Below are 19,048 nucleotides of genomic sequence, written 5' to 3' on the forward strand. Positions count from 1 at the left end.
GTAAGAGGGCCGGACCATGAAAAGTCCGGGGCTTAACGAGCTTCTGATTACTGACAGCAACGGATGGCGATACGGCATCCTCCGCGTCTATTAGATCGGGCAGGGGACGGCGGGAAAGGTAATCAGAGGTGTCGGTGTTATTTGGAGAGCAATTAGGGGAGGATATTGGGATCCTGAGTAGCAGATTACATGCGCCGGGCCGTGTAGCTGATTAGCAATAGGTCTCCGCCTGCCAGTTTTTACTGACAGCTTGAGGACGAATAAAGTTGGAATCTTGTTGATTGAAAAATAACTAAAGACTGTCTTATCTTATATAATGCCTATTTGGATAAACAGGTAGCACTGTGTAAAAGTATTTAAGGTGTATTTAAAAAGGATATCAATCTATGGTTACTTGAAACGTGTTCTAAAACAATGAACAAAAAGCGATGTGACGTTCCAACTTTTTATTTGTCATCAAGAATCGTACAGGACTTAATACAAAAATAATTTGCGCCCTTCCTTTTGAGCATCGAAGACAGGATCGTTCATAAAGCGATGATGACAATGATTCATATAAAAATGATCATCTGAAATAAAAGATAGTACTACGACCTTAGTAGCCCTAAGCACATAATTCTGTAGACAATGTAGAAAAATTTCAAATGCACCATTTATGAAATTGAAATAGATGACATTTTGCATGATCCTCATCCGTTCAAATTATAGCAAGTAATAGATTAATAAAAACTTTGCCATTCCTGGCAATATATCTCTCCATTGATATTCCAATACATACATTGCATTTACCCACCTTACACCAAATGTTCCTTTGCTTTTCAGAAAGCTAATTCTGTTTTTGTATCTTTCATACATATTCATAGATTTTATTCATAAAATATTTGTAAGATAATATACAATTTTATCTCCAAGATACAAGAAACCATGAAGTTAAATTCTAACAAAATTGGAATGAAATGAAAGTATTTGCTAATCTACAAGCAGATTTATCATTGGCAATGACAGTATTCAAAGGGCCCAAAGGTTACTGCTTTTACCCTTTAGATACTGTCATTGCCACCAGTAAATCTGCTTGGAGATTAGCATTTGCTGAGAAGGACGTTGAAAGTTTTCACTTTTACGAGCCATAATTCTGTTCGTTCCTGTGGTGGTTGACGGTTTGGTCTTCTTCCAACTGCTCGTATTTTCCAGACAACTTTCCAGGTTTGGTTGGTTTGGCAAAGAGCTGCAAGACCAACAAAAACAGAATTGTGTACGGCAGTTAGAGGTGTGTGTGGAGGCTCAAACAGTCAACAAGTTACTTTTCAAGGTTTCCTCTAACAATTAAGGTTCACTTAGGCCACAGCAAGAAAAGTTTCTGGATGATACTTAATTTTCGCCTGATTTTGAAAAAAAAACAACCCACAAATTTGGTTCATCTCCAGCAATGCTCAACATGACAAAAATATTACAGCAAATGGGAAATATCATTGTGTGGTAGCCTTGGGTGTAGTTGTTATCCATAAGATATACTTTCTGTGGCCTTATTGAGTATTACTAGTGTTGTTTGGTGGGTACATTTTCCCAAGAACAGAAAAAAAGATCATCACGAATAACATTTGTTTGTTACCAAGTACAGCAGTAAAAGAATTTATAAAAAGATTCTACATACGTACAACACACAACATCCTGATCTATTCCTACCAGACGTAAGTGATGATACTGCCAACATACAAGAAAACCCCACAAAAAGCAAGTCAAACTGAAGTTCAAATATCTCAGACACAAGAAGGCGGGTCCAAGCCATGACCTTGGCCACTTATTCCATATTCGTCTCCTAAGAATACGTCTTATCTGACTGAAACACCTCCACTTTTGATCTTTTCTCCTATTCAACACATCAAACCAAACAGACAAGCAGACAATAGAAAAATATCCATGATGTGAAAAAAATTATAAGGTTGTCAACTCTTTCTTTACACATAACACATCACTTCAACATGGAACATGAAAGGAATGATCCACACACGGAGGCTTTACGCACCTCTCATTTTGTTGTGGAATCTAACAGTCCATACCCCTGCGTGAGGGAGGGGGGCAGATATGCAGAAAGATAGAAAAAGTACAGAGGGTAAGCTGTTGTTAACTTGTTGTTCATTGATGTAAGTCTTCAAAGAATTAGAAGAAGTTAGAAACTCCTCCAATGATTGTAAAATCCCATTGTCATCCCATACTACTACAGCATATTGTATAAGATAGATTGCTTAGCCTAATAGAATGTACCAGCGGATGCAAAACTTTGTACCTTGTAATAAAATAACGGATTCCTGTAAAATTCTGACCGTAACAATGAGTTATATGCATACGGGGCGGAAAAGATTGAATGTGATATGCTGTTGATTGATGGTATGCTTATAAATGACTGAATCATGATTGTGTTGATGACGTAAATCCTTCAAACACTAATGATAGTCTCATTCCTGGACAAGCATGTTTCAAAATCAAGAATGACTTCATTTCTGATATCTGACAACATCCCAGAAACAGTAACTAAAGATGCTTGCAAAAAAATTAGAAGCTCTGGTGGCAATAATAGAAGTAACTTATACAGAAGCTTCTAAGCTGAAGTTACTCTGCTATTGAATCTTGTAAACAAAAAATTGTGCAGACATGTTTTGTCGCAGATTTAAATTGTACTAATTGTACCGTAATGTACTTGTTTATGAAAACTTTAATGTATGTCTGTTTATGAATAAAGAAAAAAGAAGAGCAGTTTCTAAAAAAGGAATATATACAGAAATGACATTGTGATTCTTTCCAACAATCCCTATCAGTACGATTTTCCCATAGAAAATGCTGCTAAGCACCATAATGCAAAGACAAACACTCATGGGATTAAGCTGTAATCCAAGGCAGCTGCCGTTCATTAGAGAGAGATCTCCAGAACCTTTTTGTGAATCTCAGGGGACAACTCCTCATGTGTTCGCCTCACTCAGGTCATTGGTGATGCATGATCAATTGAGGAGAGGCTGCATCCCATACCTATCCTTCCTAAAATAAATATCATTTGCATATCTGACCTGAGAAGGGCTTACACTGTTTCTCTGGAGTTTCTCACGGTTGCGACATTGTAATTCTTTGAAAAAGTGTTTGTTGTTTGACATTTTACCCATTCAATGATTCTTCTCTATTTCTATCCTTCTTAAAATCAATATCATTTGCATCTCTGACCTGAGAAGGGCTTACACTGCTGCTCTGGAGTTTCTCACGGTTGTGACATTGTAATTCTTTGAACAATTGTTTGTTGTTTGACATTTTACCCATTCAATGATTCTTCTCTATTTCTATCCTTCATAAAATCAATATCATTTGCATCTCTGACCTGAGAAGGGCTTACACTACTGCTCTGGAGTTTTTCATGGTTATGACATTGTAATTCTTTGAACAATTGTTTGTTGTTTGACATTTTACCCATTCAATGATTCTTCTCTATTTCTATCCTTCTTAAAATCAATATCATTTGCATCTCTGACCTGAGAAGGGCTTACACTACTGCTCTGGAGTTTCTGATGGTTATGACATTCTAATTCTTTGAAAAATTGTTTTTTATTTATATTTCACCCATTTACGATTCTTCTCTTTTTCATATTGATTGCAGAACATTAAAACAGGCTGGCGGTAAAGTCCTGACCATCTGTGCTCATCATCTTTGCCAAAAATATGACACTTCATTGTATTATGTACAATGCCTTTCCATAACATCTTATGTTTTGAACTGTATATACTGCTTTAAATTTGTAGATAGCAATGAATGATCTGCATGAGGCTTGAGTGAATGAACAAGGTATTAACTTAACTATCAAAAGAAGGCCACACCAATTTAATTTCTTAGTTAATGGATTTTTGTTTACATTTTAGCAAAAAAAAATCATCATGAAAACAGATTAGGCTGGGGTGAAAACTTGCACCTGACCCTGTTCATTCCCTCAAATTGTGTGCACCAAAGTACAAACTTTCCTCCGAGATTCTGTTTTCCTGTTGATTTTCCAATCTAGCATTTTTTTTAAATTAACCAAGAAATTAAAATGATGTGGCCTAAAGCAATGAATGTTTGACTCATAATATGAATCAGTTCCTCACTTTTAAAAAATAAACAAAATACTATCCAGCACAGATGGGGCTTCAAATCAAATTGTTTGATCTGACTAGTTTTGTCAGGGCTTTTATACTAAATGCAAGACAAATGGAAATTAGAGGCTAATATGGCAAATATAACCCTCTGTAATAACTCTACTAATTCTACTAATCTTTAGATTCTTTATAGAATAACCAATAAGACGTTTTACCATACATTTCATATACAGTATACCACTGCAAAGTCTTATTTGCGAAAAAAATCAATGACACAAATTTGCATATGAAAAACAAGTATTAGCCTGATATTTAGATACGTACAGACTAGACGTAGAAAATTTGGAGGTTAGTATTTCACTACCTTTTATCACGTCACTTTTCGAAGAATATTCGTGTACCCAATATTAGATACTATCAAAAGTGCTGAAGACAAAAAAAGAAACTCACCCTTAGATCATCATCATCATCCACCATCATGTACTTTTTCTCCTGGTAGAAAAATCTCTTCTTCAGCAAATACAGAACTACAATGTCACACAGGATGGTGGCCTACGGGGACGAAAAATCAGTAAGTGACATCACTATTATTTAGTACTCTGGCTCAAAACTTAGAGGAGTAGAAATTATTTCTATCAAACCGTTGCACGTAAAAGAACCCAACACACTTATCAAGAAGAGTAGGGGTGACCCGGTGTGCTTGGCCAAAAAGGCGAGCCGTAGCAAAGCCGCATTGCGCTACCTGCTACTTGAAAAATCATCATGCTTCACCCCAAATGAGGATGCCTTAAAACAAAAGAAACGAAAAGCAAAGGATGATGACGATTGGTATTTGACAAAATGTCAGGCAAAATGGTCTTGTGGTTAGAGTTGTTGGTTTAGATGCTAAAGGTTCTGGGTTCGAATCCGATCCCTAGCAGGCCCCAATGTTGTGCCCTTGGGAAAGGCACTTTACACATATTTCCTCACTTGACTGAGATGAAAATGAGTACCCAGCTTCAGTTAGGGACGTCCTCTTGGATAGGCCAGAAGCCCAGTGTTTGACTTTGAGGATAGCCAAATGTCAAGCATGTTAAAGAACCCAGCACTCTTTCAATAAGAGTTACTAAGGGCTCCTTTCCGGTGTGGGTGAATGAATCCTTTGGTACAATTTCGATTTGTTCTTTCGTTAATTTTGCTTAGTTTTCATTATGTATAATAATTTTGTAAAAATTCCCATTGTCTAGTTTAGGGGAGGCCCATGAAAAGCCACCTAGGCTTCTGCCACCCCCCGCATGTTTTATTTTTGCCCTGTTTATCTTTTTAGAATTGTACATATATACGAATAAACAATAAACAGACAAATAAACAAATCCTTACAGTCTGCATTTATGTACATGTACTTATTGTACTTTCTGTACAAATCAAAACTGGTGTGTTACGCCTAAAGGTGGTTTACCTGGTATGGAAAACAAACAAAAAATGCTATATGCCAACTCCAAAGAACTGTCAAACAGCTTATATAATATAAAAGTCTTTTGCTCAATGACCAATGGAAAAGTATGGAACAGAAGAAGTAATCTTACCACTCCAAGCAGTGCCAGGCCTGATCCAATGTTCATGGTGAGGGGGATGATGTTAAACTTACCCGCCTGTGACAACACAATAATGAGGTATCAAACATTCATCAACCAGTCTCTGTTCAATCTAGACAGGAAATGCAGGGTAGAATTGGACATGGCTGGAGTAATCTTAAAAGACAACAGTGGAGAATTATTAACCTTCTCTCTGTAACTTTACCAGTTCGGTGAATAAAGTATCAAAAAGCAGGAAAATGGTTAAAAACCCAAGGGTGTTGAACCTCTTCAATTGCATTGTATATTGAATATATGGCAAGCATGTGTGTGTATATTATGTTTATGTGTGTGTGTGTGTACTATGTGTGTGTGCATGTGTTAGTCTGTGTGTGTTAGTGTGTGTGACGTGCATGCCTGTATGTGTTTGTCTGTCTATCTGTCTGTGTGTGCGTGTATATCATGGCCAGGTGTGTTCACCTTTCCTAAAGTTACCTACATCTCAAATATGCAAATATCTGCAACTTTTACGGTAAGGGAAATACAGTTTCTGCATAAATTATGCAAATGTGGTCCTCATTAGCATAATTTATGTCCAGATATATGTGTGACCAAGTCTATTCCCCAGTTGTTCTATTCAATCCATAATGTTTTCACCTCCTCTACCTGAGTCCTGGTGTCCCTTACAATAATTAGATATCTGTTATCTCTCTACTTTTCAGAACTGATTTTGCCAGAAGTTACTAAATAGTACAGATGACTTGCAGAATTCTGCACTCAGTTGCAGAATACTGTGCAGAATTCTGCATCCGAATGCAGAATTCTACAGAACTGACCAAGACCCCAGGGACCTAACGATTTTACCTACGTAATTGGTAACGTCTACTTAGTCATATTCTACGATATTATGTTTTTTTCTCAAACTATGACACTAAAATGAAACTTTTCCGGATTTAGAGTATTGTTCCAGATTTAAAGTGATGCCTGTTCACTTAAGCTGGAATATCTGAGGAGAATTTGGTAAGTATTTAATCAATAAATGACCATTACGAGCTAAATGAGAGTCATACATGTGGTAAGAGAGTTAAAATGAAATCTTGGTCCGAATTCTCTGCAAGAAATTAACAATGATTGAATCGTCTCCCCACCTAATGCTAAAATTAATGGACTGTCTGCCTGGATGTCCAGGATTTCAGCGTAATTCCCGAGAGGATGATTGTCTTATCTCAAACTACAGTATATGTAGTTTCACTTCTGACTTAGAACAACTAGAAACCATGATCACAGACTTTAAAGTTAATGGTGCCAATCTGCCAGGACCTCCAACTGTGATTGAAATATTTCTCTATCTTGTCACACAACTTGTTTTTGAATCTATGTCAATCATTCATTCCAATCTGAATGTTCAGAAATTAAAGCTCAGAGTTTGCTCCCCCATTTTGGTGTCACTACACTCACTGACAGAGAACCCAAAATGGACAAAAAAATTCAAAAAAAAGACTCTTTTTATACAACCATGGCGTCGCGGTGGCGAAGTGGCAGGGTGTAATTGGCCCCAGAACCCAGAGATACCGGGATCTAATCTGGGGTTCCCTGATTTGTCCCGTTAACGTTGTGCCCTTGGGAAAGGCACTTTCCCCACTTTGCTCAGGTGAAAATGAGTACCTAGCTTCGGTTAGGGACATCCCTTGGATAGGACGTTAAATGGAGGTCCCGTTTTTGAGGAAAGGCACACCTCAAGCACGTTAAAGGACCCAACACACTTATGGAAAATAGTAGGGGTCTTTCCCGGAGTGTGTGGATCATATAAATCTGTCCGGATATGCAGCTTGTACTCTTCAGTACAAACCTGGTGTGTTACGCCTTGATGCGGTTTACCGGGTATGCAATACAAACAAACAAAAAATCGTACCTTCCCAGACACAACAACATCAAATCTGATGCCATAAGCCTTGATCAGTGTCCTGTAGTCTGTGCCATTCTCCCTGTAGTACCTCGCATATCTGCAAAACAAGGGAGATTGAATACCACTGAAAAACTAGCTATCACAGATAAAGACAATATATATCTTAGACATAACTGGAAGACCACGTCCAATGTGCTAGAGCGGTGAATGTGGTGAATCAAGAAGAAGAGAACATACCTTCTAATCAATAATTATAAGAAAAGCAAAATGAATGAAATTCTTGTTTACATCTATAATTCCATGTTAACATAACTTTCCTATACATTGTAAAGAAAATGTAATGATTATCATGATCATCAGTTTGAAGTCAGAATGTTAAACAGAGGAAAGAAAAAGTCTTGAAGAAAAGCATAAGCAACAGAAAGAAATATTGGACTGCAACCAAGACAGAACAACCACATTTTGTTTTCAAAACACAAAATTTAGTTTCATGGGGAGAAAAACTGTCAGAATATTCTCGGATTTGCCTTACTATGACTAAGCGTATAATCATTTTTTATGCTATTGGAATGACAAAGTTTGTGAACCATAATTTAATGACAACCTTAAGTTGTTTCGTTTAGACCCTTGTTGTGCCTAGCAGATACACAGGGCAACAAGTTCTACAGTGAGGGCCTTCCAGCCATAAAAAAATTCTATTAACATGCTTTGAGGCACCCCCTTGTACATGAAACCCCCATTTCATGTCCCTTTCAAAAGACAGATGCAGCCCATACCGAGATGTACTACCCCAGGATTGAACTGGGGTCTCCACTTACTAATAGCAACTAATTGGAACCAGAAACTCAACTGTGAGGCTGCTACCAGTTGAGCTCTATCTATAGGGACATCCCTAACCTGAAGTTGTAACCCGCAGAAAAGTGTGAGTCTGTCCTGTCTATTCTGTTGAAGCTGTAGTGGGGCAGACAGTGGTTGTAACGACTAAAGGGACATCCCTAACCTGAAGTTGTAACCCACAGAAAAGTGTGAGTCTGTCCTGTCTATTCTGTTGAAGCTGTAGTGGGGCAGACAGTGGTTGTAACAATTAAAGGGACATCCCTAACCTGAAGTTGTAACCCACAGAAAAGTGTGAGTCTGTCCTGTCTATTCTGTTGAAGCTGCAGTGGGGCAGACAGTGGTTGTAACGACTAAAGGGACATCCCTAACCTGAAGTTGTAACCCACAGAAAAGTGTGAGTCTGTCCTGTCTATTCTCCTGAAGCTGTAGTGGGGCAGACAGTGGTTGTAATGTAGGTCCAGGTTACAGTCCCACACTATGAAGATACCCATGATTCCACCCTGCAGAACAGATGAAAAGAGAATAGCAATAGTGGGAAGAAGCAGAGATTTCACACGGACACATACATGTACATATATGTATGACAAGATCCAGTTTCACTGCATCTAATATAAATGTTGAAATTTTCACGATGGATTAATGTTTGCAGTTTTTTGCACTGACCTGTTCACCGCAAAATAAAAACCACTCCAAAAATGCTTGTTCTGTCTTCTGCACATCCATCCCTTGTTTTTTGATAGCAAACTTAAAATCATGGCAAACACTTTATATTTTCTCCCTATCCTAAAATCAAATCCCCGCAAAGTTAAAGGCATTTACTGTATCTTTTTGAAAAGTTGTTTTTATCTTTTTCAGCTGTTAATCTTATTTTCCAAGCAGAGGTTTCGGTCGGCAGACGTAAAAACCCCTGGCCACTACTACCCCACTCGACCAAACCCTCAGCTTGGAGAATAGTTAATTTGGCTCTACGAAACCACAGGCAGTCAACTCAATGTTTTGTGATATCAGTTGTTTTTCCATTGTTTAAAACAAGCAAATTCAATTTTCAGCAGAACTAGATGCAGGTGAAACTGAACTTTGTCTTGTTGCTAAGTGTGCCTCCTGGTGGAAATGGTAGCTATTAATTCTAATTTCAAGCCTGAAATGTAACAAAAGATTTTTGATTACATTTTTAACCAAATGTCCATTTTCGACATTTGTGAACTGAAAAATTTCTTTTAAAAAGAAATCTTTCAGTTTACAAATGTTAGACATTTTTTAGGTATTATCAATTCAACATCATGTCTCTGGAAATTCTTTTGGTAGGTAGATAGGCTACCTAAAATGCTTTGTTTCTTAAAAATCATTATCCAGAATATCATGCTACATACAAGAGCACTGAATTTTGGCTGGATAGAATTGCTACCGAATCCACCCTGCGGCCATGCTTAGCTGGTGCACACATCCCACCTGAAGTTGTATCCTGGCGAGACTTTAGAGTCAGCCTTGTCTAACCGAGTGAAGGAATACTTGGGGAGGCAATATGAGGAGGAGTAGTCCAGGTTGCAGTCCCATGTGATGGAGATACCTATGATACCTCCCTGGAAAAATAGATGGTGACTAGATACACAATATGGCCTTAATGAAGAAAATCCTTAGTGTACACATCTTTTATGCACCTGAATATTGTTATGCTTTAAAAGCAAAAAAAAAAAACTTTGAAATTTCAAACTGTCTTACTAGGTATTACAGCCCCTGTCCTTGGTGCTGATTGGATACTACACTTGATGTGGTTGGCTACTACACACTCTGTCCTTGGTGCTGATCGGATACTATGTTTGCTGTGGTTGGCTACTGTACACTCTGTCCTTGGTGCTGATTGGATAGTAAATTAACTTTGCTGTGGTTGGCAACTATAAACACTGTCCTTGGTGCAGATTGGACAGTCAACTTGCTATTTGTAGTTGGCTACAATAGACCCTGTCCTTGGTGCTGATTGGAAGGTCAGTTGGCTACGATAGACTCTGTCATATAGCAGGCGATAGGACAGCTAGCTTGCTATGGTTGGCCACTATATATTCTGTCCTTGGTGCTGATTAGTCTCCTTAAAGGTTGTGCTTTTTGATTGGTCAATCTACTCATCTATCAATCTTTAGGGAGGTCCCTTCAGTCAATGCAACCTGCCTCTGGAGCAAACCAGTTAGTAAAATTGCATGAAATGAAACTCCATGGTCACTAGAAAATCCTCCTACATTCTAAACACCATGACCATAAGACAGTTGTAGATGCAGAACCAGTAGATGATAAGAAGACAGTTTGAATATATACCTGTTCAGCTAATGCGGTGAAGTTTTGGTTGGCCTCCTTGACCATTGTGTCCAGCCTGATAATAGGGCAGTATTTGTCCACCGGGTCACTGTTATTGAAGCGACAGTTCTTCAGGTAGCCAGGATCGTAGTCGTCTAAGATGTTTCTCCTAGAATTCAAGAATATCAAGACACTTTTTAACCTTCTCCCTGCTGCCTAACTCTGTAACCAATAGGGAAGTGGGTGCCAAATGGTTACTTTAGTGTAGTAAAGGTTAATGATGTTATTTCCTTCATTAGCAGGTGTAATAAACTCAATCCTAGTTGTCATAGAAAAATGTATAGAATGGACAGAAAATAGAAGCAAGATAATAATGTTTTATTTGCAAGTTCTTGCCCGAGGGCTAATTGCAACATGAAACAATGCATAGAAAAGGTATACTGTACAGATAGTGCGAGTTGATAATGTTGACAAGTTAAACAGATGGCTATTCTAATAACTACTACGGAATACAATCTACGCTTTTTGGGTTTGACTTCTTTTTTGGAAGCAGTGGAAGACGAAGTGTCCCACTTTTTTTGTAATGTGTGGGTTTTGAGAGGTTAACAGGGTTCTAGTTTTCTTTTCGTCAGTTAGAGTTTGGAAATTGATAACTCACTTTGTGAAGTTGAACAATGGGAAGGATATGGTATTCTTCAGCAGAATTGTGAACTCTTTGGCATCTTCTAATACTGCAGGACTGAAAGGAAAAAAAAAGTACTTTGTTTTAAGTCTGTATAATATCATAATTGAACTCAAATGTGTTATAGTGTGTCTTATTACATTTCTTAACTAACATGGTCAATTTTTTGTCTTGTGATGATAGTGTGCGTAGTCCAGTGGTTAGCGATCTTGCCTATGGAACTAGAAGCCCTGGGTTCGATCCCGGCAGTGTTGCTCACCCGACATGCACGCTACCGGAAAGGGTCGCAGTCCTTAGGACAGGACGTTAAGCCGTGGTCCACTGTTCATTGTGCTTGTCGAAAAGAGCTCGGGGAATCTCCCTGGTACAATGAACCTGTAAATACTGTACATAGCGTCTGTCTTCTCTGTCAAGACCAGTGGAAAATTAGCTCATCTGTTCATTGAGTACATTTGAGCTAAACTGGTTTGAGATAACATTCCTTTATATGCTCTATCATACTGTTATATTATGAGGTATATTACTGATATCCTTGGTAGCCAGATTTCGATCAATACTAAAACAGTCAAATCCGCACAAGTGACCACCGCTAAATAAGGACCTCCTGGCCAATGTGACTATATGTACTTTTAGATGGTCCCCCAACTTAGATAAGTTTTACTATTGACACAATCTTGTCTATAGTGACCACATAGATCAAATCTGTCCTCTGAGTAGTCACCTTTGGCGGGTTTTATCATAAAATCAACACTCAAGTGGACAAAAATGTGTAAATGAGTACCTAGCTTCGGTTAGGGACGTCCCTCGGATAGGACGTTAAATGGAGGTCCCGTGTTTGGGAAGAGCGACACCCCGCGCACGTTAAAGAACCCACCACACCTTTTGAAAAAGAGTAGGGGCAATTGCCCCGGTGTGCAATCGTCCAAACCTTACAGTCTGGTCTGGGTTGACATCTTGAAAAGGTGATTGTCACCTGTTATGTTAATCTTTCCACAAATGTGGTAAATCTGAATAAATAAATAAACAATGTAAAAGTCTAAAGTCACCTGGGAGGATTGTCTTGTTGTTCGACAGGACACCACCCCTGGATCTCACAGGTTTGTACCTCACTGCTGAAGTTAGCACACTTCCCAGTGAACATGCCTGGTGGGACACAAGGAAAAAAACATGAATGTTAACATCTACTAACATAATTCCACCAGGGTACATAATTCCGCCACCCTGAAAAGATACGTCCAAACAGATCTCCAACCCATCGTCACCCAGGATAATACACGCCTGCATATCTAATCATATGAACCGTGCATACCGAGGGGGGTGCTGCACTAGAGATCTCTCGAACCCACTGTTTTTCAAAATGGCGGAGTTATGTAACCCGGCGGCTTAATGTTAATGGAGCTCGAGGTTACACCAATTCTCAGTATCATAATGCACAAGAATAAAGTCTTCATAAATGGCTATATACATCATCACCAAGCATTAGAGTGACATGCCTCACTTTGGAGCAAATGCAAGCATCATAAAGAAAAGGGACATGCTGGCAAGGTGGTAATTTGGCCTGACTAAAACAGGAAGAGTTTCAATAGACCCCTTTCCAAATACCGGCGCCATTTTGAATCTGGCGCGAGCGCGCCTTATTTGAGCACGGGAAAAGTAAACAAACGGTAAACGGGCTGCGCGGGAAATGCGTCCCCAATAGAAAGCAGCGTTGAGTCATCTGAGTCGGCGGAGAGATGCTCTCCTTGGTGAAATCCGTCGATATACATGCATGACACAAGTAGATAATATTGCTGTGGATACTTAGACTTGATATCAGCCAGTAAAAATTGTGAATTTCTGATGATTTTCCACAGTTCCTGATTGGCTGTTGAACGCGCGCCACGCATCGTACATGTTTACACCGTGTGCTTGTAGTTTATGTTAGCTTAAGTCGAGAAAAAAATCCGACAAAAACGTACACATGTAGGACTGGGATCCTTGTAGCTACGTAGATAGAAATATACAGAATTTTTGCGGTTGTGACCGTTATTTTGACGATGCCAACTTCGATCGCCTAGGAAAAATATGCGCGTTAGGAGCTCGAGGGGATCGTGTGTTCTGTCTAGCATCCTTTACATCGCTTCGCCCGACGATATTTTACACTTCCACTGGATAAAATTCCACAAAAAAGTGAAAATGTAGGCTTGAGCTCAATGTCTCTTTGGTTAGCAATTTAGCAGAATTTTTTCGGCACCTTCTTTGACGATTCTTTAAAATACTAAGACGCCGTGATATCTTAAATTTACGTCGGATAATATAACAAAAACGTGAAAATAAAGGCTTGAGGGCTTTGCGAGTAGAAATTTGTCGGACTTCAAGTGGCTGCTTTGACTCTGACAATATTTTAGTGCCAAGATTAGCTTGGGGAAGTTCGTGAGTGGAGCAGGAGGCGAATTTTCTTTGTAGCGTTTCATTACATCACTTTGCGGCAATATCTTAGATTTCCGCAGGATGAAACCCCACAAAAAAGTGAAAAAATCGGCCTGGGGTTCTTCAGTTCTCAAGACAATATTCTTAAACGTTTTTGTTGGATTCCATCCGGCCAACAGATATCTAAAATATTGCAGCGCAAAATGATTTAAACAAACGCTACATCTGACATACTGGAAAACACGCGCATACGCACTCACCCCTGATCCTTCAATCACGCACTTGAGTCCTTAGGATTAAATTCGTGGCATTTAAAAGAATCGTCAAAAAAGCCGCCGAAATTCTGCCAAATTTGTACCCAAAAGGACCTTGACCTCAAGCATACATTTGTAGGTTTGGGGTTTATTTTGCGGAAATATGAAATATTGCTGAGCGAAGTCGATGTAACGTTGCACAGAACACACGACCCTTCCCCTAACCCACGTATTTTTCCGAGGTGATGTTACCATTGTAACTGCCGCCAAAATGCTCACTGACAGTTATATTCATACCTATACGTAGAAACAAAGATCCCAGTCAGACATGTGTACATGTTTGTGGGATTTTTCTTTTACTAACTTTGTCGGGGAAGCTACAAGGCACGCGGTGTAAACATATACGATGCGTGGCGCGCGTTCAACAGCCCGTCAGGAACTGTGGAAAATCATCAGAAATTCACAATTTTTACTGGCTGATATCAAGTCTAAGTATCCACAGCAATATTATCTACAAGTGTCATACATATATATCAATGGATTTCACCGAGGAGAGCATCTCTCCGCCGACTCAGATGACTCAACGCTGCTTTCTATTGGGGACGCATTTCCCGCGCAGCCCGTTTACCGTTTGTTTACTTTTCCCGTGCTCAAATAAGGCGCGCTCGCGCCAGATTCAAAATGGCGCCGGTATTTGGAAAGGGGTCTATTGTATCTACTGATGCAGTTCTGCTCTATACTGCTAGATGGCATCTCTTCCACCTACAAAGAGAGCCCAAGGCTTTAAAAGATGAACATTTGCCTACAGATATCAATTTTGACAAAGTTTTTTTTCTTCTAGCTTTCATTGACTAACAGTTTCATGCTACATGGGCAATACAGAATTTCCTCAATTTTCTTTGGGAGAAACACTTGCAGGGCTCGAAATTCAGTTTTGGGAATAGGTGCACTGGTGCACCCAACCTAAAAAATTGGGTGCACAAAAAAATTTTTGGGTGCACCACATAAAATAAAGTAGAATGTAACTGCCGTGTACCACATCGCATTCTTATAGTACTTCAGCCATGGACTCTTATTTTTCCAGGAATCTTGGAACTTGTACTGCTTTTTCCACTTTCCTTCATCCTAAAAACATTTTTTCCATGACATACTAGACCTGCTGTTCATTATTTAAAGAATAAATCTAGATAGGAAAGTCTTCATGGAACGTTTTTTTTTGCAGCTTACGGACAATTTTCAAAAGTCAGAAAAGTTGTCGATTGAATATCATTAGAAAATATATAATTTCCGTTGTATTTATGAAACAATGGTATGTTACATTTCTAAATAAATATTGGTCACTGTGATTATTGGGATACGCTTTCAAATTTTACTTGCAAAGTCAATAAAAATGATTCAAATGAAAAGTGTATTTATTAATCATCAAAGTAAATATTTTTTTAAACATGTGTACAAATTTACTGTGGTGCATTCATTTTCTTGATAAAATTTCAATAAGACTAACTGGTGACGAATAAGGGCCACAGCGCGTTATTAACATCGACCTCGGGGAAGAAAAAAATCAACGCCACGGAAGAAATAAAGGAAAGCATTATATTTAAAAGATTACTGGGTGACATTAGCCGGACCAGGAAGTCCATGCACGTTTGGCACGCAATCTCGGCATGCAGTTTTGAAGCTTTCAAAATCGAAATTAACTCAAATTCTAACATCAAAATCTTAAACAAGTACTACAACAAAGATTTTATTATTTTCTTACACTTAGATGTCAAGAATATGCTGTCTACTAGTGTGCAGTGATACCTTTACACATTGAAAATATTTGGGTGCACCAGTGCACCCACAGTAAAAAATTAGGTGCACAGCTCCAAAATTGGGTGCACTGGGTGCACATGCACCCAGTATTTCGAGCCCTGACTTGGAATTGTAGACGGAAAATTGTTCTTTTGAGACTGCATTATCAGCTTATTATTAGTTTTGTCACCAGCATTTAATGCTTTGAGTTTGACGAAAGACGAAGAGGAGACTGACCATTTCCGGTGAGTTCCACATGGCCAGCAGGGCAGTTGCTTGTGTCTGTGTCAGTACAGGACACGTTGCCTCCTATCCAGGGAGCCTGACATAGAAACACACAAGCATCAAACGACATTAACTACCTCCTCAGTTTCTAAGTTGAGAAGTTGTGCCATCCTAAACAGGGTCCAAATGTTTCCCTGCTTCTTTTATTACATTTATTACCATTCATTAACCTGCTAAAGTTAAGAATTTTTGGCACCAAATTGGTTAAAATTTTATGCGGCAGGAGCAATATTAAAGGTATCACCATCACGTTAGAAAGTGATATATCAAACTGATGATATAATATTCACCTCTGCACATGTTGTCTGATGCTGATCAGGTGTGATGATCATGTTGGTCATTATGAAGAAGCCATCTCGTTGCTGGACAGACAAAAGATCTTCAGTTACAAAAATATTCATCAATCAGTGACTTAGAAAAGGTAACGAGAATTTTCGATGTCTACTGTACATCTTGATCACGGAGTCACCTAGTCTCGCGAGAACACGAAACTAGGACAAGACTTGTGAAGATCGTCCTGCCTCCCCCGCTCCCTCCTGGGTAAGTAGCCTCCTTAGGACTTGGGCAGTTCCCAACCTTCGTTACGGTTCATCCCAGCACGTTCCAACTCTGATCTTCAGCATCATGTCACATGCAATTTGAGGTATTCTATTTCTAATACTATACCGTCCAATTTTCTTATTTATACGAAATCCATTGATCCGTTAAGATCTATTTAAAACTGTTTCTCTGAACATGAAGTCTAAATAGACATTCTGTTAACTGTTTACTCAATAGAAAAAAATGTTTCCGTCATTTTTGAAGACGGTACTAACTGTTAGTAGGTTACTTTGTCAAATTGTTCAGGTTCAGTTTCAGGTACAAGTCCATACCTGCAGTACCAGTATGTTTACCTCTGTACTGGTACCTGTACATGTACTTGTACCCGAGCACCTGAGTACCAGTGCTTGATGTTAAGTTAAGGTACACATCCTACATTGTACAGTACGGTACAACTTTATTAACCTGTCATTTTTGAAGACCACAGGTAACTTTGCCAAATTGTTCAGGTACAGGTACAGGTACATGTACAGACCTGCAGTACCTAAACCTCTGTACTTGTACCTGTACCAGTACCTGATGTTACGTTAAGGTAAACATCTCTACATCATACTGTATGGTACAGCTTTATCTACCTGAGGAGGGACCACAAGACCGGCGATGTCCCAAACCCGATTGAGATCGCCGATGTCAGTCCTGTTGGGGTAGGCCACACCCTTCAGTTTTGTGGACACAGAACTGACGATGTCTCCAAAGTCCTGATAACCTTTCTTGTACACAAATACCCATCTGAAATTACCAGAGGAACAATACAACTTGTCATATAACTTTATCACAATTAGGGCAAGAGTGTTCTGTATCTGCATCTGAATAGGTGTTAAAGTATTATGAGCTGCCCTTTGGCGTAACACACCTTCGCAGGCACGAAGCATGGAGCAGCTGGTTACTGTAAATGAATGCATTTTAATGAGGATGCCCATGTACATGGTGGCAACAAGTTTAACTCTATGACAGTTCTAGGGAAAAACACATTTTTGAACATCTCAATCCTGAGTTGATAACTTAAGGTAGCATGAAGCCTGAAGGGTCTTTCTTGTTCTTTTCTGAGCTGGTTTTAGAGACCTGGACTGGAGCAGTGTAATCTAGCTATTATTTCCCCTTAGATGTTTGATAAGGCAACCACAGATGATATATTAAGCATTACATCATGATTCAGGTTGCAACATAACTTATTTCATAGGTTAGTCACATGTAAACGTTTAGCAAACTTTTCCACGCCCCTCCCCCTCTTAGTTTCACACAAAGTTGCTGCCTACGTATGGCCCATTTTCTGATCTAAAAATCGCGTCTGTCTCACCCAATAATGTAACCAATGATGCCCAGTTGGATGAGTCTGTTGATTAGGCCGACTTTCTTGTTCTTGATGTGAACTATTCTCGGCGTGTCGTACTCAAAAACCACCTGTACGACCCGCTGGCAAAAACTCGGTCCGTCCGCCATGTTGGCAATCTTTGGCTCTAAACCCGGAAGTGAGACGTGTCGTCAAGGGGTTTTGGGTTACAACGTTTCTAACCCTTTCTTCAATAAATTCCATATCTGTATGCGTCATCAAATGATTCACTGCAACTCAAAAAATCAATTGCTATTTTTTTCATGAAAAGGTGTAACGTTGTATGGATTTTTGGTAAGTATCGACGACAAGCTCAACTCAGATGATGTTTTCGAAAACTCCTTACTTACCCTCAGCTTCAGACCAATGGCGGTCGCTGACACCTGTTGTGTAAACTAAAACCTCGTGATGAAATCTTGTGACCTTGCCGGGACACGCATATTCGTGTTGGATAGTTAAAGGTGATTAAAACTGTCAGATAATGGAAGGTTTGTTTTAATGCTTAATAAATGACGCCGGGAACAAACTGGTAAATTAACCACATATTTTTAGAATATAGAAAAAGTACCTAACGTTAAACGTTAGTCTAACGTTAATTATGATGTTTTACTTACATAATCAATGCTAGGTGAATGATAAAAACAAAACACATAGACAGGTCCTACGCAATGCATTTGAAAAATACTTTTGCCCCCTTCACAAGACTAATGAGGTTTATGTCTAATAACGTTAATTGATGACACGTTTGACGTACAGTTATACACACAGTACAAGTGGACTAGCCCCCTAGGTCTGCTGTAGTGATTGCACAAAGTTGTGTGGCCCAAGGGCTACTGAAACGGAGATGGGCGCTGCCCTATGCATCGGTGCGGGAAGGCTTTGATATTTGCCACATTTTGACATTGTCTAATTTCCCGATCAGATGTCTCAAAGACCTTCTACTGAATAGACACAAAGAAACAATGACTTCTCCAAACGAAATCCATAATCTGCTTGTATCGC

At 39.1% G+C, this 19,048-nt stretch overlaps 1 protein-coding gene across 3 annotated transcripts; it reads right to left on the minus strand.

Annotated features, from left to right (window-relative positions):
- Window positions 1-431: 431 nt before the first annotated feature.
- On the minus strand, window positions 432-18,168 carry LOC136448228 (P2X purinoceptor 4-like). Of its 3 annotated transcripts, XM_066447524.1 has the most exons (13): window positions 18,014-18,168; window positions 17,292-17,445; window positions 16,407-16,478; window positions 16,069-16,153; window positions 12,421-12,517; window positions 11,351-11,431; window positions 10,714-10,861; window positions 9,856-9,986; window positions 7,576-7,666; window positions 5,676-5,741; window positions 4,561-4,662; window positions 2,024-2,059; window positions 1,112-1,225 (listed from the first exon to the last, which is right to left on the minus strand). In XM_066447524.1, the coding sequence occupies exons 1-12, from the start codon at window positions 18,154-18,156 to the stop codon at window positions 2,027-2,029; spliced, it is 1,203 nt and encodes a 400-aa protein (XP_066303621.1). In that variant the 5' UTR covers window positions 18,157-18,168; the 3' UTR covers window positions 1,112-1,225; window positions 2,024-2,026. The 3 variants fall into 3 exon arrangements, with proteins under 3 accessions (XP_066303612.1, XP_066303602.1, XP_066303621.1); XM_066447515.1 differs by lacking the exons at window positions 2,024-2,059; window positions 9,856-9,986 and adding an exon at window positions 8,776-8,906 and having other exon boundaries at window positions 432-1,225; XM_066447505.1 differs by lacking the exon at window positions 2,024-2,059 and having other exon boundaries at window positions 432-1,225.
- Window positions 18,169-19,048: the final 880 nt, after the last annotated feature.

The sequence above is a fragment of the Branchiostoma lanceolatum genome, chromosome 1, assembly GCF_035083965.1.
Source record: "Branchiostoma lanceolatum isolate klBraLanc5 chromosome 1, klBraLanc5.hap2, whole genome shotgun sequence".
Classification (NCBI taxonomy): Eukaryota; Metazoa; Chordata; class Leptocardii; order Amphioxiformes; family Branchiostomatidae; genus Branchiostoma; species Branchiostoma lanceolatum.